Genomic DNA, 22,393 nt, shown 5'->3' with positions numbered 1-22,393 from the left:
TTTTTGATTTGGGTAATTAAAGGTGAAGTGTGCAATCTTTCACTGTTAAAATACATTCTAAACTCTGCAGTGCTATAACAAAAACAGCAACAGTCCCACACAAATGATTGCATTAGTTGAGCCAGTGTTGCTGTGTTTGTCAGATGGGGATGGGGAAAGCATTTTAAAAACAAATTTTCTTTTCAATTAAATCTGGTGCCGCTTGTGGTGCAAATCAAGTCACCTTTATTTATATAGCGCTTTATACAATAGAGTTGTCATGATACTGGAATTTCTAATTTCGATACGACTCCCTAAAGAATATTCATATTCTGCCATATGGATATTTTTAATATTATCTCATATTTTTTTGTCCATCCATTGAAAGTCTAGGTAATCAATATTTTCACAAAGTACATGAATCAAGCGAATCCAGGTCTTCTGAAGAGACATGATTGTTTATAATTTAAGATTTCCATGTGAGAAAATTATTAAAGTTGCCATCTTCACTTTCTCCTGTCCAGTTACCACGCAGTGCTACATTCCTCTTTGACAGATTGATTATAACATCTAGAATGGAAAGAAGAGCTTTGCGATTCACACTGACCTTCTCTGCATATGCCATAGCTGTCAACATTGAACATTGAAAATAAGGGAGATTTCCCGGAATCCATCCCCAAAATAAGGGATTTTTTTTTTTACACGATTCTTACCCAAAAACTTTAAAAAAAAGCACTAATCATTAACAGTCTAAAGAGTTTATAACTACACAATATATATTACAGACCAATGGATATGTTTAAAGAGCTTTATTTATTAACAAAGTAAACATTCAGGGTTTCTGCAGGTTTCAGTAAGTCAAATTTAAGACCTTTTTAAGACATTTTAAGACCATAAAGATTCAAATTTAACGCATTATCCAAGTTAGATAGATAGCTACCTCGGGATCATTATGTATCTATCTATCTATCTTTCTATCTATCTAGGATTATCTGATGTGTGTGTGTGAGACAGAGGGAGAGGTAGATATTTTTTTAATACCAAATTGGGTAACCCTTTATTTTACAGTCCCCTAATTACTAGGTATTTACCTAGTAAATACATGGTAAGTTATAGTTGTTTATTGGTAATTACCACAGGTAACAAGTATGTAAATGCAGAGAAACTACAAACTAATTACTAGGTATTTACCTGGTAAGCATATGGTAAATTATAGTATTTTAGTGTGTAATTACTTAAGGTGATTAGTATGCAATTACAGAGAAACTACCAGGGAAAAAAACACCACTGTTAAATATCAACTCAACAAAGTACTGTGTACTTGTTACCTGTTTAGGTTGGTAATAACTCCGATTTAATTGTGTACTTCCTCAGAATGTAGGCAGCCAATTTTTAGAAACACCTCCAGTATTACTCATCAATTCAAGTTAGGTTTGTAGTTATCCTAGGGTTATGTTGGTAACAGTCCATGTTTATTTATTACTATCTTGAAATTAAGACGTAGTTTCCAATAAATTACCTTGTCTTACATAGTTGTTGTTCATTGCTACACCCATTTATAGAGGGTTTATCAAATAATTTACCTTACACTTACCTGGTAACTACCCCGCAGGAACAGTTTTTCATAATGTCATGGCACATCTTAAATACTGGGTATGTTCTTGCAGATGTTTTCACAATTTACTCAGTAAGTAAAGTGCAACAAATGAAGCCTTGTTTATTTCCATGGTATTACCGGAATTGTACCATATAACTTGATCATTCCCTTTTCCATATAGTCAAATTTTTTTACCTCGTATGTCCTGCAACGTTACCAAGGAAAACATGACAATTTACTCAGTAAGTAAAGTGAAACTGTACTGTAAAATGAAGCCTTGTTTATTTCCATGGTATTACCGGAATTGTACCATATCATTCCCTTTTCCATATAGTCAAAAAATTTTACCTCATATGTCCTGCAACGTTACCAAGGAAAACATGACAATTTACTCAGTAAGTAAAGTGAAACTGTACTGTAAAAGGAAGCCTTGTTTATTTCCATGGTATTACCGGAATTGTACCATATCATTCCCTTTTCCATAGTCACATATTTTTTTTATTTTACCTCATATGTCCTGCAACGTTACCAAGGAAAACATGACAATTTACTCAGTAAGTAAAGTGCAACTGTACTGTAAAAGGAAGCCTTGTTTATTTCCATGGTATTACCGGAATTGTACCATATCATTCCCTTTTCCATAGTCACATCTTTTTTTTTTTTTTTACCTCATATGTCCTGCAACGTTACCAAGGAAAACATGACAATTTACTCAGTAAGTAAAGTGCAACTGTACTGTAAAAGGAAGCCTTGTTTATTTCCATGGTATTACCAGACTCTTACCACATCCTTTGCTACTGCTTAAACATTTTTGAAATCACAAACTTTTACCGTGTGTTCTGCAACTTAACTAAAACATTCCAGCCTGGTCTCATTGTTAATACGTAGTATTAACACGTAATTTTCAAAGATAGAAAACTACATAGGCTACAGTTATGAAGAAAAACAACATACGTGTAATCACAATAATTTATTTATTGCGAAAATGTCAAAACCGGTACCAAAAGTCGTTCACATGACGATGTGTTGCAGTCACAGTCCTCTCTTTCAGTATATAATAATTTTGAATGAGGTAATTTACAGAGCAGAATTTAAATGATTAATCCATGAAAATGTTAATCCGGCTTCGCTCTGTGTGAAGGCGCGCGCGGCGTGCTTCTCCATTTCAAATATAGTTTACCGACTGAAATACGACATGTCGCAATCTGTGACGAACATAGACGAACAGACGAGAGCCAATGAGCGTTTGATATCACTGCCGTAAAACATGTCGTAACGCTTCTTGAGGGCGCAATTTTTGAATTTGAATTCATCAACGAGCGCGGGTCCGCGGGATTTGACAGTTACAGACTGCGCTGTTGTTAAAGCCTGTGGAATGGAGATGAAGATCACTCACTGGATAAAGGGCTGAATTTGGATCTCTTTCTTGCAAACGTATGGATTCTAAAGATTTGGATTATATCAAGTAGGCTATAATAAAATTGATGTCTTTTGTGAATTTATGTTGGGTTTTGGTGTATTATTGTTCTATTGGAAAAAAACGCATTTTGTGTCTCACTGTAAATAAACTAAATATTAAAATGGTTAAACGATTAAATAAGGTACTTTTAAGGTTTTAAAGTGTATTCTTGTTTAACTGCATGTATGCTAATCCTCCGAAACGAGTTTGCAGCAGAAGGCACGAACAGAGCGAAATGTTATTAGTCTATTTCTTGAGTAAACTGCATAAATGCGACTGAAAACGTAATTGATAAGACATTTGAATGCAATAGAGTCAAAACATTAATGCCACGATTTTAATATGCATAAATAAGAATGCGTACAAATACGTCGGTATAGAGTTGTTCATACGTAAATAATTTATGTTTTTGTGCTGTTAATGCAAACATTTTACGTTTTAGTGCTGTAAATACTATACGTTTCTGTGTGTATAAAACGTAAGTAAATGTACGTATGGTAGAATTACACTTTACGTAAAAATACACACGTATTCTCATGAGATCACGTTGAACATTCTCAGTAAGTAAAGTGAAACTGGAACGTTACTGTAAAAGGAAGCCTTTTTATTTCCATGGAATTACTGGGATCTTACCCTATAATCTGTAATAGGTACAGTTACGTAGCTATAACAGATTATAGGGTAAGATCCCAGTAATTCCATGGAAATAAAAAGGCTTCCTTTTACAGTACAGTTTCACTTTACTTACTGAGTAAATTGTCATGTTTTCCTTGGTAACGTTGCAGGACATACGAGGTAAAAAATTGTGACTATATGGAAAAGGGGAATGATCAGGTTATATGGTACAATTCTGGTAATACCATGGAAATAAACAAGGCTTCATTTTACAGTACAGTTACACTTTACTTACCAAGAAAATTGTCATGTTTTCCTTGGTAACGTTGCAGGACATACTAGGAAACCAAATAAATAAAAATGTGACTATGGAAAAGGGAATGATATGGTACAATTCTGGTAATACCATGGAAATAAACAAGGCTTCATTTTACAGTACAGCTGCACTTTACTTACTGAGTAAATTGTCATGTTTTCCTTGGTAACGTTGCAGGACATACTAGGAAAACAAATAAATAAAAATGTGACTATGGAAAAGGGAATGATATGGTACAATTCCGGTAATACCATGGAAATAAACAAGGCTTCATTTTACAGTACAGTTTCACTTTACTTACTGAGTAAATTGTCATGTTTTCCTTGGTAACGTTGCAGGACATACGAGGTAAAAAATTGTGACTATATGGAAAAGGGGAATGATCAGGTTATATGGTACAATTCTGGTAATACCATGGAAATAAACAAGGCTTCATTTTACAGTACAGTTACACTTTACTTACCAAGAAAATTGTCATGTTTTCCTTGGTAACGTTGCAGGACATACTAGGAAAACAAATAAATAAAAATGTGACTATGGAAAAGGGAATGATATGGTACAATTCCGGTAATACCATGGAAATAAACAAGGCTTCATTTTACAGTACAGTTTCACTTTACTTACTGAGTAAATTGTCATGTTTTCCTTGGTAACGTTGCAGGACATATGAGGTAAAAAAGTGTGACTATATGGAAAAGGGAATGATCAAGTTATATGGTACAATTCCGGTAATACCATGGAAATAAACAAGGCTTCATTTTACAGTACAGTTGCACTTTACTTACTGAGTAAATTGTAAAAACATTTGCAAGAACATACCCAGTATTTAAGATGTGCCATGACATTAGGGAAAACTGTTCCTGCGGGGTAGTTACCAGGTAAGTGTAAGGTAAATTATTTGATAAACCCTCTATAAATGGGTGTAGCAATGAACAACAACTATGTAAGACAAGGTAATTTATTGGAAACTACCGTCTTAATTTCAAGATAGTAATAAATAAACATGGACTGTTACCAACATAACCCTAGGATAACTACAAACCTAACTTGAATTGATGAGTAATACTGGAGGTGTTTCTAAAAATAGTCTGCCTACATTCTGAGGAAGTACACAATTAAATCGGAGTTATTACCAACCTAAACAGGTAACAAGTACACAGTACTTTGTTGAGTTGATATTTAACAGTGGTGTTTTTTTCCCTGGTAGTTTCTCTGTAATTGCATACTAATCACCTTAAGTAATTACACACTAAAATACTATAATTTACCATATGCTTACCAGGTAAATACTTAGTAGTTAGTTTGTAGTTTCTCTGCATTTACATACTTGTTACCTGTGGTAATTACCAATAAACAACTATAACTTACCATGTATTTACCAGGTAAATACCTAGTAATTAGTTTGTAGTTTCTCTGCATTTACATACTTGTTACCTGTGGTAATTACCAATAACCAACTATAACTTACCATGTATTTACTAGGTAAATACCTAGTAATTAGGGGACTGTAAAATAAAGGGTTACCGAAAAGGGTACTTTTGCATATTATACTGTAAAAACACAGTTATTGTTGATTGTTGTTTTAGTTGATCATAACTAGAGGAAATGATAAGATGATTAAAATGACCAAAATGATCACGGTTATCACAGAATCCTGTTCAAAAAGTACTAATACTACAGAATGAAGTCAATTCAACAAGTTTTATGTCGAAAAACAGCAAAAAACAAATTGATTAGCATCAATATGCACTTTTTGTTTACGTAAACATTAAAATACCATTAAAAATGATGGCCAGATTTTAGAAGAGTGTCTTGCAACATGTTATCTACTAACATGTACAAATTCAAATAAAGTTTTGACAAAAAAGGTTTTATTCAAAGATAAACCTCATATTTCAGCCTTTAAATATTTTTTTATAAAAAGTCAAAAAAGATAAATTACTGACATTTACACATTATAGCTTATATTTATTAGTAGTGTTTGGGTGCACCCCCATCCTTCATGTTGACTGTGCTTTCAATGTTGTTATGGAAAGGGGTGATTGGTTGGTTCCTGTCACATGACCTGCGGTGCGTTTGCGGCATTCTGAAAAGTGTAGATTTTTTTCATCTTGTTGCGCCTGGTAAAAAAATTTGCGCGTCGCTTCAATTATGAGCGTGCTTGCCGCGCGCCTACATTTGAACAAACTTGAGCGCGCAAAAGACGCGATATGTGAACGGCCTCTGGCGAGCTAGCTCATATCAAGCCATGAGCCCCTGATCTAGCGCTCCGCTTTGTAGGCTACAACTCCATACTTTTTGCTACTTTGTAACAACTTTCTGCGGCCAGCGTTTCTGGAAATTAACGAGGGTAAACACTTTTTTAGATCTGTCACCTGACTAAATGAAATTTAAGACCTAGGATGAAAATCTGGCCGTTTTTAAGACTTTTAAAAATACGGGATATTTTACGGGAAAATACTAAAACGGGAAGACAGCGGGAAAAGAGTTAAAATACGTGAGAAACCCGGAAAAAACGGGAGGGTTGACAGCTATGGCATATGCATTGCTTAGAACAGAATGAATGCTTTTCTGTTGCCCTTGTGCAACTGATAGAAAATTCTCAGCAAACTCAGAAGCATTTAGGTGCCCTGGACTAGAGCTGTGGTTAGAAATGATTCCTCGCTTCTCTCCAATAGCATTTTTCCAGTCACGAAATTGTTTATGTATGAAAATCGTGTTTTTTTTTTTTTTTGTTGCAAAATGACATAAAATAGCACAGTAGGTGGAATCTTCTGAAACTAAATATCTTAGCCAAGGATATTTCTCCTCCCACTTCATATTATAGCGTAACTGCTTTTCACCAAACTTTGTTTTAGGGTAATTATGGTTATGTTTGAACCACTTATTCTTTAGAAGGCAGTACTTCTCTTCATCTGTTAGCTGTTTATTTTTCAATTTGGCAGGATCAAATTCATGTAGAAATGTGCGGTAACACTTTATAATAACTGCACGCTATTAATCATTAGTTAAGCATTACTAAACAGTTAATTCATCATTTATAAAGCATTAATAGACATTAATAAGCAGTTTATAAATACAGCTATAAATGCTTTATTCTTGATTTATAAGCATATCTATAATGTGTTTAATAATTGTATTTTCATACTTTATTAATGATCAATTTATCATTTCTAAATAAACTATAGCATTATTTACAAACCAGTTATATTATTTACCATTATTTACAAACTAGGTGTTGTCATTGATTAATAAGATCACTTAGAAAGTGTGAGTAAATGTAGTAAATGCAGGGAGTTATAAAGCATTTAGTAGTGGTCAGTTCACTATTTTGTGAGCTCATCTAAAGTGAGGACTAGTTATGCTTTGTAAAGCATTTATAAAGGAGATTTAAAGACTCAGTTATCTTCTAAACAGAAAAAGGAAACAAACACACACAGTGATACAGAACATAGAAATATTAACAGACTTTAAATCTCCTTTATAAATGCTTTACAAGGCATAAATAGTCCTCACTTTAGATGAGCTCACAAAATAGTTAACTGACCACTACTAAATGCTTTATAACTACCTGAATTAACCCTGAATTACAGTAGAAATACATGTTAATAAAGCATTTATTAACACACTAAGTAACTATTACTATATGTCTGAATAATAATATGTATTTAAACAGTTTATTAATCATTTACTTACACTTTGTAAGTGATCTTGTGAACCACTGACATCTCCTAAATAACCGGTTTGTAAATAATGCAATACTTCATTTAGAAATGATAAATTGATCATTAATAAAGTATGAAAATACAATTATTAAACACATTATAGATATGCTTTAAAATCAAGAACGAAGCATTTATAACTGTATTTATAAACTGCTTATTGATGTCTTTTAATGCTTTATAAATTATGAATTAACTGTTTACTAATGCTTAACTAATGATTAATAGCGTGCACTTATTATAAAGTGTTACCAAATGGGCCTTTTTGACTACCATCAGCTCTCTCCCCTCTCAGCTCTCTCTCTCCTCTCGTCCAGTCTGGTCTCCACTAGCATTGCTCTGTTCATGCAATTTCTCAGAGTCTTTTCCCTTTGTGTCTTCTGTGTTCTTTCTCTCAGCCTCTTTTTCTCTCTGCTTTTCATAACCTGCTCCCTCTATCTCATCTCCTCCTGTCTTCTGTTTTCAACATTACATTCTTTCTGTTCATTTCTCTCTCCATCCTGTTTTTCAATCCTCTTCCAATCAATCCTCAAAATCCTCCGACAAATTACCCCAGTATCTTACCGTCTTGCCCTGCCTAACCATTTCTGTATTGCTCCCACCTTCCATGTTTCACTACTCAAACCTGCTGCTGACCCCACTGAGGGAGGAGAGGAGAGGTCCCAGGAGCCAAGCCCCCTACCCATCCTGGTGGAAGGCGAGGAGGCCTATCGAGTACACCAGCAGCTGGACTCCAGGCGTCGGGGTAACACACTTTAATACCTGGTCGATTGGGAGGGATTAGGCCCAGAGGAACGTTCGTGGGTCAACGCCAGGGACATACTGGACCCCACTCTCACCACTGAATTCTATCATAGCCATCCGAACAAACCTGCTCCCCGACCACGTGGTAGACCCGGATGTCGTCAGCATCCTCGCGCCAGGAGTCGCTCACAGGGGGGAGGGGCTCTGTCACGATCACAGACTCCATGACCTCCCTCTCTGGCAGCCAGAGGGCACTCTCGCCCGAATACTGACTTTCCGATACGAACTCCAATTCCCATGATACAGCATTCCTGGACTGATCCCGCATCCACCTGCAATCAGTGATCACACACGCACCTGCATCTTGTTCCCTACCCACATAAAAAACACACTCACATTGCAACCAGTGCGAAGTCTTGTTTTACTGCTGTGATCAGTTCTGAGCGTTTCTCCCGTGTTTTGCCTGCCTGTGTTTGACCCATTCTGTACTGATCTTCTCGTTGCCTGCTGCCTGCCCATTGACCCACTGCCTTGTATCTGGATTCTGTCTCGCTTGCTGCCAGCCTCTGAACCCTTGCCTGTTTTCCACTACGCTTGCCTGCTCTGCCCTATTGACCTTGCCCGTGCCTGACCTTTGCCTGTCGATCATTCTCCTAAATAAAACTTATTACAAAATGGACCTGACTGATTCTGATGATTCGCAACAAGACAAACGTTTATTAGTTTGCATCCCTGATTATTTCTGTTGGTCGTTTAACATTTATATCGTAAAACAGCTGTCAAATATTAAATGTTGAGTTGTTGAGCTACTTACATCTTGCATAACCGTTAACTGAAGCATCACGCTGTGGAATTTGCACTCAGCGGCAGTCAATGCCTGTGAACATAAACCTGGCCTACTTTGATTTGATTGGTTATCTCAAATATTTTGACATTGACGAGCGCTGTTAGACTGTGCTGAGGCAGGCAGGCAGCTCTGATGAGGTCGGTTATCTTGGCGTTTTGCAATATCCTTGCAGCACCAAGGTAGAATTAATATAATTTTTTTATATACTTTATACTTTTATACACTTTCTCTCTCAACTGTTTAGGTTCACTTACATAACTGACTGTGTTTATGTGAATACGCACCAAGATGGCCATTTTCACATAATATTTTGTGTATTACCAAATACACGGCTTATTTCAGCTTGTTGCGTTTAAGAGCAATAAGTTGCGAAAAATATTGCAATTGTTTAATTTTTTATTTGATACCCGCAAGATGTTTGAGAGTTGGTTTTATGTGTGAGCGCTTTGGGTGGGAGAGCAAAACCTGCGGCAATGAGTAAAATTATATGCATACCCGCAATCCAGGATCGAAATTCAGGGCTGGTAACAGTGAATGTCCACTACAGCGGCAATATATATATACACACTGAACAAAATGATAATGGATTGGATGGGGTCCGAAAACCAGTCAGTATCTGGTGTGACCACCATTTGCCTCACGCAGTGCAATGAGTTTTCTTTCTGGTTAAATAAAGGTAATAATAATAATAAAGTGCCAGACGCCATCAAATGTGAGCATTTGCCCACTCAAGTCGGTTACGATGACGAACTGCAGTCAGGTCGAGACCCCGATGAGGATGACGAGCATGTAGGTGAGCTTCCCTGAGACTTTTTCTGACAGTTTGTGCAGAAATTCTTTGGTTATGCAAACCGATTGTTGCAGCTACTGTCCGGGTGGCTGGTCTAAGACGATTTTGGAGGTGAAGATGGCTGCTGGATGTGGAGGTCCTGGGCTGGTGTGGTGTGGTGGAGACGGCTAATGGTAGAGAAATGAACATTCAATTCACGGGCAACTGCTCTGGTGGACATTACTGCAGTCAGCATGCCAAACGCTCCCTTACAACTTGCGACATCTGTGGCATTGTGCTGTGTGATAAAACTGCACATTTTAGAGTGGCCTTTTATTGTGGCCAGCCTAAGGCACACCTGTGCAATAATCATGCTGTCTAATCAGCATCTTGATATGCCACACCTGTGAGGTGGATGGATTATCTCAGCAAAGGAGAAGTGCTCACTAACCCAGATTTAGACAGATTTGTGAACAATATTTGAGAAAAATAGGCCTTTTGTGTACATAGAAAAAGTCTTAGATCTTTGAGTTCAGCTCATGAAAAATGGGGGCAAAACCAAAAGTGTTGCGTTTATAATTTTGTTCAGTATATACATAGTATATGCAATAACTACATGGTATTGATGCCCCTCTGAAATGTTAAGCACACCCTTAGCACCCCCAAGAAAAAAATCCTGGAGCCGCCATTGTTAAACACACTGACTACAGACACACCCCAAATAGAGGAATTTTAGCATTTGAGTTTAGCCACTGTAGTGGATATTCACCATAACAGCAATACTATTCAACCAGAGTGAATGAGACGAGCGAGTGAGAGGAAGTTGCCGTGCTGTCAAGCAGCTCTAAAAAAGACAATAGTGTCATTATTCAGCTCTAGTCAGCTCAGTGTTGATTCAGTTCTTCAATACCTGTAAGAAACAACACACAGCCCAGTGTAGAAAGAACACATTTCACCTTTAAGTATCAGTTATAGTTTCTGACCTTGTGACTGATGCATTGACAACCAGATGCTCATTTACAGCAAAGGGTGTAGACACCGTGAATGACATCATTAGTGTGGTCTTAGAAAGAAAAAAACAAACAAACACAGGATATAAGCTTATTAAACTACAGTTTACTGACATATGCATCAACTAGCTGCACCTAAACAATATAATAATTAAGTTGGCTTGAGAAAGCCAACTTACTGAAATCCTATTTAAACTTATTATTATTCTGACCCAAATTTTCAACTCTAACCCCTCCTAGAGCTTTAACTCTACATACTCCAAACTCAGCTCAGACCTTCAAACTGTTCTGACTCGGTGTAATATATATCTTTTCTAACTGATCGGACTTACGGTTTTCCTAAAAATTAGGATTAAAACTCGGAAAAATCCCATTGACTTTAATTGCAGAATGTTCAAATTGAGCCAAGGCTACGGTGGCCCAGTAGTGCACAACACAAAAACTCAAATCTAAAATCCTTGAAGCCCTAGACTGAATTCAACTACAATTCTATGTACTAATAAACTCTATCTATCTATCTATCTATCTATCTATCTATCTATCTATCTATCTATCTATCTATCTATCTATCTATCTATCTATCTATCTATCTATCTATCTATCTATCTATCTATCTATCTATCTATCTATCTATCTATCTATCTATCTATCTAATTGTCAGAGTTGAGAGAGAGGACCCAAAAGCGAAAGCAGGTAATAATGTCTTTAATAGAAATTAGGCAATTGGCCGCTTTGGCTGGCAAACAGAAAGTCTCTCATAAATAATCAACAAAAGCAGATGAAGTCCCAAGGCAGGGTAAAACAGGTCCATAGATGAGAACAGCGGTGGCAAGCAGCAGCGGCCGTAGACTGGTGTACTCACGGAACCGATCACAGCATTCAGCGGCAGGTAAGCTGGGCAGAGCACAGATTTAGTGCAAACACTTAAGGCAGTGGAGGTAGACGAGAAGGTCGTATAGACCAGACAAGACAAGACAAGACTTGGTGGTAGAGAGATCAGACACATACGTATACAACGTTAATAATCTGTCAGAGGACAAAGGGAAGACGAGAACTAGAAGTAGTGGTGCTAATCAGAGAGAAAGAGGGGACAGGTGTGGAAAGGATGATGGCAACAGGTAATGAGGAACAGCTGAGTATAAGTGAGTGTATGTGTGTGTGTAAAAGGAGGGTGTGTGTGAGTGTGTGAATGAGACCAGCAGAGGGAGAAAGAGAGAGAGAGAATACCAGGATCATGACACTAATCTATCTTTCTTTCTAGCTAATCTATCTTCCTGTCTTTTTAACTAATTTATCTTTCTTTCTAGCTAATCTATCTTTCTTTCTTTTTAACTAATCAATCTTTCTTTCTTTCTTTCTTTCTTTCTTTCTTTCTTTCTTTCTTTCTTTCTAACTAATCTATCTTTCTTTCTTTTTAACTAATCTTTCTTTTTTCTTTCTTTTTAACTAATATTTCTCTTTTCAACTAATCTTTCTTTCTTACTCTTTCTAACTAATCTCTTTCTTTATTTCTTTATTTCTAACTAATCTAGCTTTCTTTTTTCTTTCTAACTAATCTTTCTTTCTTACTAACTAATCTTTCTTTCTTTCTAATTAATCTTTCTTTCCAACCAATCTTTCTTTCTAACTAATCTATCTTTCTTTCTTGCTCTTTCTAACTAATCTATCTTTCTTTCTTGCTCTTTCTAACTAATCTATCTATCTATCTTTCTTTCTTTTTTTCTAACTAATCTTTCTTTTAACTAATCTATCTATTTATCTTTCTTTCTTTCCAACTAATCTTTCTTTCTTTCTTTCTAACTAATCTTTCTTTCTTTCTTTCTTTCTTTCTTTCTTTCTTTCTTTCTTTCTTTCTTTCTTTCTTTCTTTCTTTCTTTCTTTCTTTCTTTCTTTCTTTCTTTCCAACTATTCTTTCTTTCTAACTAATCTATCAATCAAACTTTAAACTAACTTTAAACTTCGAACTACTTTAAACTTCTTCAAACTCTCTGGTCCGGCTTTCTCAAGCCAACTTAAAGTTTGTCACAACAAACTTTTTTTTTTCTAGTTGAATAATGCTTTTTGAAACTTTTTGATTATTGGGAAATGATTCATTTAAATATTTTTTTTTGCCTTTCTGAAGAAAATGTGAGTTATGTTTTCCTGTGCAAAACTCAATGCAACAAAAGATGTGGGGGATTGTTAGAGGCAAAGATGTGGTTGCTACAATGGTCTAGATGGTTGCTAAGGTGTTTTGTCGAAAAAAGTGAAACATTTTTACCTTTTGGAGCTACAACAGCTTGTCTCTGGGGCAATACCCTCAAAGTGACATCTTTGTACCTCATTTACCCCTAAATGTTCATAGTAGTATGTGCAATATTAGGGTACATATTACTACTGTAAGGTACTAAAACGCACCTTTATGGGTAAATAATGTAGGAAGCACATGTTGCGCCATTTTTTTATTTTTTTTTTGGTTTCTGTTTGATTTTGTTTTAATCAATTATTAGGGAGTTTGAGCAGATGTCTCTTGGAAGAAGAGAGCGCAGGTGGGGCAAGCGGTGGCTCAGATGGGTTAAGCTGAACCGGGTCCTTTGAGCTCTGCGCTAGGGGGAACCGAGTGTGGAGACAGATATAAACCTGCCCGAACGCGATGACTTTCCCCTGGAGCAGTCTCGAGATGAGATGCTTAAAAATGGTCCGAACCATCGACGGTCAGCTTCTTCAACCAAACCGACCGCTCACCTATCCTTATTTTGCTATTATAAAAGAAAGGTTGTACCGAGAGACCCAAGAGACATTTGTAAATGGATACAACCAAATTATTAGTGACAAAACGCCGTCGGGAAATACTTTTCCAGGTGCCTCATTGTAATCTGATGGTGGGGCATTCAGGACAGGTGTCAACACTGAATCGGCTCATGGCCCGATTTTTCTGACCGGGCATTTACGAGAATGTGCGCAGGTGGTGCGCAGCTTGTTGTGAATGTCAGATGGTGAATCCACCGGCCACTCCAAAAGCGCTTGATGTCCTTAGAGAGGCTTGGGAGGACGGACCTTCAGATAGTAAAATGGAAATTCAGTATATCCTGGACCTCCGAGAAAAAATCCACACCTTGGGACAGCTATCTATGGAAAATTTGCTGCAGGCCCAGGACAAACAGAGTCAGTTATATAACAGGGGCACCAGACTGCGTGAATTTGCACAGGGAGATAAAGTTCTTGTAATACTCCCTTTGTTTAGCTCTAAATTCACAGCTCACTGATGTGGCCAGGTTGCAAACGGAATTTGCAGACGTGTTCTCGCCCCTGCCTGGTCGAACAAACCTTATTCAGCACCATATCGATTACCTGAACATAAGAAAAAGATAGTTCAGGATGAATTAAAGGCCATGTTAGAGATGGGGGTAATAAAAGAGTCCCACAGCAACTGGGCGAGCCCAATAGTTTTAGTACCAAAAACGGATGGCTCAGTCAGGTTCTGTGTGGACTACCGCAAATGTAAGGATGTATTGAAATTCGATGCATATCCAATTCCGCGCATTGAGGGATTGCTTTATCGGTTAGGTGCAGCTTGTTTTTATTCAACGCTGGATTTACCAAAAGGTAGATATTATATTGGTAGATCCCCTTAGATCCCCTTTCAGCCTTCACCACACCATTTGGATTACATCAATTTGTGACACATCCTTTCAGGTTGTTTGGGGCAGCGGCGACGTACCAGCGTCTCATGGACAGAATCCTCCGGCCACATTCGGAATATGCTGCTTGATATCATCATTTATAGTAATGATTGGCATCGGCATATTAAACATCAGAGGGCTGTCCTGAGAACGCTGAGAGCAGCTGGGCTAACAGCAAACCCGAAGAAGTGTGCAATTGGGCGTGTAGAGGTAAGGTTTCTGGGCTTCCAATTGAGTCATGGGCAGGTGCGTCCCAAAATTAATTAGACAGCAGCGATTGTAGCCTGCCTAAGACCCAAGACCAAAAAGGAGGTGAGGCAGTTCCTGGGGCTGGCGGGAATCACTGCAATCAGATACAGGTGTAGTTGCTTTGCACTTGACCCACTTACGCATCGCTTGTCTCCTGACTCAGTAATAACAGGTGGTTTGTGTATAATAATTCGGACCTCACCAGCCCGCTGACTGACCTCACTAAAAAGGAAGGGCCAGACCTTGTCCAGTGGACGCAGCTGTGCCAACAGGCTTTCTCTCACGTGAAGGCTGCTTTGTGTGGCGGACCACTTTTACACTCTCCTGACTTCAATCTCCCCTTCTTTTTACAGACATGCGGTTCAGCTGAGTCTTCAATGGTGAAGCGAGTCAGGAGACAAGCGATGCGTAAGTGGGTCAAGTGCAAAGCAACTACACCTGTATCTGATTGCAGTGATTGCCATGGAGAGAATAAAGGCCGACAGCTTGATAGGCCACAGGGAGAGACCGGTGGACTCAGGAATGCACACACTTGTGCGCTTGAAAGCGGAACTTCTGAAGAAAGTGATTTATTGTAAGGAAGCGCATGTTGCACTGTTGTTTTTGGATTCTATTTGATTACGCACTAGTGCAGTGTTAATAAAGAGGACCAGAGTCCACCTTAAGCAGACCTTGACTTCTCATTTCAAAGACCTTTTACAATGAGCAATAGTAATAGTAATACTTTAATTAGCATGACCCAGTAATTTATACATAAACATAGTAAAAGTTTAATTTATGATGGCTTAAATGTTGAGGAAACTTGTCTGGTGGTTTACCAACCTTTGCTCTCTGGCGGAATACTGTTGCACCAAGCTTGCATGCTGTGGAAGTGACGCTTGAGTGCTCTGTGTGATTGGACTCACACCACACCTGTAAACCAGACTACATGACAAAGAACAACATTTTTATTATGTCACTGGAACTTTATTTCTATTGCATGTTACCAGAACAGGCTCCAGCATCCCCACAACCATATATTGAACAAGCGGTTCGGAGAATGGATGAATGGGTATTACAAGATCAGATTGGAATAGAGTCATTTCAATTTATCGAAAAAGACAACTGGTAAAACCTGCCAGTGAAACCAGAGGCTCTAAGAGATCCCAGCAATAAACATTTTACTTAAAGGTGAAGTATGTAGTTTCTGTGACACTAATGGCACCTAGCAGAATTACAAAAATAAAATAATATTTTCAAACAAGCTTGTAAATGCTACTTTCACGTGTCGTGCCTCCAACTCAAACATAACAAAGACAGCTCTTAGAGGTGTTTATGAAGGCATGTCTCAACAGGTAAAAGTAGACTTTCAATAAAAGGTCCAACATATTAGGAATAGTTTTAGCTGTGTTGCTATGTGTCAAGAGTAAGCAGTTGAGTAGACTTAACACTCTCTCTAGAGAAAAAAAGCATTTTGCTTACAATAAACCCATCCAACGTATCTACACCAGGAACATTATTTGACATGATGCGCCACAACTTGAGTTGTTTGAGTATGGCAAGATGTTTTGACGTTTAATCATTCCTAGGATATGATTATTATTATTATTATTATTTTTCAATAATTTTACTAGTTAAAATGCTCATTCTTGATATCAGGAATTAAATTTCCAATAGTACACCCGCACCCGCGCCTTTTACAAATCAAACAACTGTGGTGAGTAGGATCAGTCAACAAACACAGTGAGTAATGTCTTCTGTTATTGTCACTTGCACTTTATGTCACATGTATAGTATAGCATTCTCTGTCAGCAATGAAGGATTTACATGTGATAAATGCAGGGAGACAGTCAGGCTGACGGAGAAGATTTCAGAACTAGAGACATGCATCCAAACTTTAATCGAGGATAGTAAGAATGCAAGGGCTTTAGATACTGCTTTGGATGCGACTAGCTTAGTGAACTCTGTACATTGTTCGGTTCCGGCTGTAGAGCCCGTGATGGGTGACCGTGAGACCTTGTAGTCGCGGGACAAAACACCGCTCTTCCGTTCCGATTACCATAACAAATAGATTCTCCCCACTCAGTGAAACACCCACTGAGAATCCTGTTGAATGTGCCCTAGTTATTGGTGATTCAATTACACAGAATGTGAAAATAGAGACACCAGCCACCATAGTCACATGTTTGCCGGAAGCCAGAGCGCCTGACATCAAAGCAAATTTAAAAGTGCTGGCTAATGCTAATCGTAAATTCTCTAAGATTATTATTCACGTAAGCACTAATGATGTTCGACTTCGCCAGTCAGAGATCACCAAAATCAACGTTAAAGAGGTGTGTGAACTCGCAAGTACGATGTCAGGCACAGTAATTTGCTCTGGCCCCCTTCCTGTTCGCAGGAGTGATGAGATACTTAGTAGACTGTGCTCACTCAATGGCTGGCTGTCTGGTGTCCGCAAAATAATATAGAATTCATAGACTATTGGAAAAGTTTTTGGGGCATATCTGACCTGTTGAAAAGAGATATGAAGAGGTATTCATCCCTCCTGGGATGGTGCTGCTCTTCTCTCTAGTAATATGGCACATAGTCTTAGAGCTCAAACATGAATTGGGGCTTAGGCCAGAAATAGGGCTACCACTTTTATTCACTTGTGCGATTTTTGAGACATAAGTGTTCATTGAATCGACTGTAAAATCGATTTTCCATGTCTAGAGACGTTTCCATTTTAAACGCCAAATATAGGCAAATCCACGGACAACTAACAGGCATTAGGACAAACGTAAAGAGGGTGCTTGAGACGCGCACATGTCAGCAATATTTCTGATGATTTATTGGCATGAAGTTTCGTGCACAGTGACAAACATTGTGTGCAACATTCTCGAAAAACAATAAGCAGAGTGGACTGCCATAACATCAATGAAAAACATTACTGCAGGGGCCCGTTCTTCGTACGTTGCTTAAAACATCCGAGATCAAATTACACATCCAAGATGATATCATCGTGCTAATCATGATCTGGCTAATTAGGTTCTTTGAACACACGTGCCGGATATGATTAGTATAGCTGGATTGAGTTATCTGAGATAATTGTGCGTTCATGCGCTGGTTTAAAAGTGGATATGTATCGATAGTAGAAACATTGATCAGCAACGCTGCTATTGGCTGTTCAGCGTGGCCAAAGAGCGCGCACAGTTTTTCTCCTCAGCAGAGCAAGAACTAATAGTCGAAGTTTAATCGGAATTTTAATGTTTAATCAAAACGCCAGGGAACACCTCAAAGTCTGCAAAAGCCATGAGAGAGGGCTGGCAAAAAGTAGCAGACAATTTAAATCCGTTAGAAGTGGCCATGTTAGATGTTTTTATCACTTATTAGCCTATATTTTTGTATTTTAATAATTGCATAATTACTTTGTTCATTGTAATGTCAGAGTCGCCACACTAGAACATGGGAACAAATAAAAGTGAAGTACAAAAATATTCTACATAATGGTAATTTTTTGTTATATTATAGTGTCTTTTATAAAAGGCACTGTTAAATAAATGGTTGTCTGATTATAAAAGCAACCAAGAAAAAGGCTGCGAAAAAAGAAAGAAAAGATCTTAGTAGCCTACACTGTAAAATAATTTTTGCTGCATTAAATTAAGGCCATATAGTCATTTCAACTGTTAAATCTTGAGTAATGATGAATTGCTTTGACTTGTGAAAGTGAAAATTGATAAACTTATGTTAATGTAAAAATATTTTGCCATGAGTTATTGATCACATTTTTCCTTGTAATGACATTGTGTTTTCCTCTTTTGTGCACTTTTACATAATACACCAACACTTGTATCTGTTCCCAAAAAAAGTGGTGGCTGAAATATGTGCAGTAAGTGGACATTTTCTAACTTTCCAAAGGAAAGAAAGTATAAGACTTTGTAATGTCCATTTGTTTCCATTGCACTGGACAGTGAATAAACCCTCTCAGATAACTGTCATATGGAGGAACTAGCCTTCCTGCAAGTGCATAAATAACTTTACTTAATTTATACTTGTATGCTTTATGGCTGCTATATAAGTTGCAGGATTCCACATCTACAGAAAGGCCAACAGAAGAGTCTGCACAGACAGAGGAGACATAGGCCTACAGGTGGGCAGTGTATAGCCAACTTTTCCTTTTTATTTGTTGCATGAGGCATGTGTCTAATATCTCTTGTTGCAGGCACTTGACCACTGGCTTTTCTTTACAAAGAACAACTGAAATAAAACTCAAGGAACTAAGCATATTTGTCTTTTATTAAACATTTAATGAAAAGTATTTTTTGGGGGGGGGGGGGGGGGGGGGGGGGGGCAATGTTGTGTAATATGGCACATGCAACAATGTCACAGGCCCTGTCAGGTGTGCAACCCTCAGACTTTTCAGACACTGAAATCTTCCCTTTAGTTAGCCAAAGTTCATTTCATTGTGTGCCCTTGTCCTGGCTAGAGCTGCATTGTAACTGGTTTGGGTCAGGGAATGGGGTCATAAAACACCTGTCTGCAGGCAGGAACATGTCATAATCACCTATGAAAAAATGCAGTTCTGTTAGGATCAGCATAAGTGTATGTAATACAGTGAGCTTGATATTTAATTGTGGAATTTTCCTTACCACTTTCAAATAATGTGCTCAAACTCATGTGAATCTCTGAAAAGTCATGCACAGATCCTGGCCATTTTGCTTTCACATTTGTGATATGGAAGATTTTAGTCAACTGCCTTTTTTTTATTTGATATAATATTACTAATCTGGAATATTAAGAATCACAATAGTAACTGGGCTGCACATTTACATGAAGGCCTTGATGGCAGTCTATGGTCTAGCCTATAGTCTATGGTACCAATCACGTTAGTGAAGCCTAGTGACATATACTGTAATCGGCATGGTCATGATTGCATGATCTTCATAAAAAAAATGATAGCCAAAAAAATAAATAAAAATGCTTTAAAACAACATTGGGTCTTAAGTGGCTTGGAAATGCCACAAAAAAAAAAAACCTAAAACTGTTTTTTAAACCTAAAAGTGCCAGGTAAACTCCGATTGACACGACAGACAGCACTTTCCATCAAGTTCTCCGCATCTCCAATAGTGTAAAGGAAAGAGCCACTCGCAAATAATCTTAGGGCAATGCAAACAGTTTGTGCTGTAGTTAAAGCCCGACTCCGACAAGTCGAAAATAAATGTGCGTTTCCAACAAATTAATAATGTAAACGACAATCTCACGAGTCACGAGAAAAAATATATATCTCAGAAAGTGCACTATCGCGCTGCGCTGGACTTCCCGTATCAGCTCCGCTTATGAAGCCGCAGTCTAATCCTGTTAACATGAAATAAGCCTGCTCCCGAGCAGGTTTAAGCTTGCGCACCTGTTGCTATGACAGCAAGTCCAGGATGAGCGTCGAAGAACCAAACAATCCAAGATCATGCCAAATCGCCAACAATCAAATCCAGTTAAGTGACTTAGCGACGTACGAAGAACGGGCCCCAGGCTTCAACATAGCTGTGTTTACGATTAGAAATGTCAAACAAATTTCGCCTACATAGGCGATTGTAGACCGTAGCCCGAATCTGTATCTGTATGCATGAGACTGTCTGAATACTGGCAGAATTCACATTTTGTAGTAAAAAAAGACACATTATGCAGAAGTATAATTTGCTGTTATGTGTGTTTGTCAGAGCCTGCAATTGCTGTGTGACGCGTGTTCGCTGCGGGCGTATCGTGACGTGCTGGACGCGCACCTAGAGAAAGCCGTTAAAAATCGATTCCCTATTTTCCTTTTTCGAAACGTGTTGGTTGGTCCGATCGATTGTGCAATCGATTTTCAAACGTAAAGTCACAGCCCTAGTCAGGAAGCAGACAGACTGGCTAAACCAACCGTCTGCTAGCTGTCTCATGTCACCAAGGTCAGATAAATCACATCACATAGAGACTCTTTCACCTAGATATCATTGTATATAGACTGTGTCTGTTCCCCGAATTAGGACATACAAAAAACTCATAAACCCATTTAAGGGTCAAATTTTTATTGATGTTCAACAAATAAAAAAAACAGATATAATACGGATGAACAAATGATAAAGCTCGGGTTGCTGAATATTCAATCCCTTACTTCAAAAGCACTTATTGTTAATGATTACAGATTATAACCCAGATGTGCTGTGTTTGACAGAAACCTGGCTAAAACCAGATGATTACATTACTTTAAATGAGTCCACCCCCCAAGATTACTGTTATAAACATGAGCCTCATCTGAAAGGCAAAGTGGGAGGTGTTGCTGTAATTTATAGTATTATCTTCAGAATTACTGAGAAGTCTTGTTTTAAATATAATTCTTTTGAAGTGTTGGTGCTTAATGTAACACTATCTAGTGTAAATGATAAATCAAGTTTGAGATTTGTGCTGGCTACTGTCTACAGGCCACCAGGGCACCATACAGACTTTGTCAAAGAATTTGCTGATTTTCTATCAGAGTTAGTACTGGCTACAGATAAAGTCCTAATTGTTGGTGATTTTAATATACACTTAGATAAAGAAAAAGATGCATTGGGATTGGCATTTAAAGACATTCTGAACTCTATTGGAGTTAGACAACACGTGCCAGGACCTACTAATTGTCATAATCATACTCTAGCTCTAATATTATCACATGGAATCAATGTTGATGCTGTTGAAATTCTACAGCAGAGCGATGACATCCCTAGTCTTGTGTATACTTCATTTAGCCAAGGCTGCAAAGTCGACTCCGTGTTACAAATATGTTAGACCTATCACATCTGCCGCTAAAGATTGCTTTATAAATAATATTCTAGGGCTGGGCGGTATATCGAGTTTGTACAATATATCGATATATTTTTTTGAAACGATATGGAATGAGGCCATTTATATCAATACAGCAGTACGATACGAGCACATCTGAAAAATAGCGGAGGATGCAGTGTGAGCTGCTGCAGTGAAAGTACATAGTACAATTTGTCCTGAACATATTATATTATATTATATTATATTATATTATATTATATTAATAAGGGCTTCAAAATAACTGGTAAGATATAGTTAACAAGTTTAAAGCAGCTTGCCCTGCAGATGACAGATACTGTTGCTGACTGACAGATACATACTTGCGCTGTTGAATGCGTTTGAGATGTGGTGCTTTCCTCCTCAGTGCTTAACTAACATTTCACTAGTATATTATCTATCTGTAAATGTTAGAAAGTCAAAACAAATATGTCCATTTCACTGTCAGGAGAGGACGAGCCTTCAGCAAGGGAATCACCACTAACATTCAAGCTTCAAGCACATTCAAGCAAACAATAAATGTGCTATATGTGGAATTTTAAACCTAGAAGTATATTTTTATGAAAGTGACCATTATAATTAGGTAATCAAATGCATGCTAATATAATTAGTTTGTGCTTTTTTATGTTTTA

At 37.7% G+C, this 22,393-nt stretch overlaps 1 protein-coding gene across 2 annotated transcripts in view; it reads right to left on the bottom strand.

Moving 5' to 3' along the window:
- LOC311294160 (integrin alpha-X-like) overlaps nucleotides 1–22,393 on the bottom strand; it is a 190,903-nt gene that overhangs the window by 15,810 nt on the left and 152,700 nt on the right. For both annotated transcript variants that reach the window (XM_084414877.1, XM_084414876.1), the window contains exons 21-22: nucleotides 15,792–15,893; nucleotides 11,032–11,111 (exon numbers count right to left, since the gene is read on the bottom strand). In XM_084414877.1, coding sequence (XP_084271003.1) covers nucleotides 11,032–11,111; nucleotides 15,792–15,893 — 182 coding nt within the window. The remainder of the gene's footprint in view (nucleotides 1–11,031; nucleotides 11,112–15,791; nucleotides 15,894–22,393) is intronic.

This window comes from Rutilus rutilus, assembly GCF_951802725.1.
Source record: "Rutilus rutilus genome assembly, chromosome: 7".
Lineage (NCBI taxonomy): Eukaryota > Metazoa > Chordata > Actinopteri > Cypriniformes > Leuciscidae > Rutilus > Rutilus rutilus.
The sequence above is the reverse complement of the archived record's forward strand: the minus strand, read 5'-3'. Positions and strand labels throughout refer to the sequence as shown.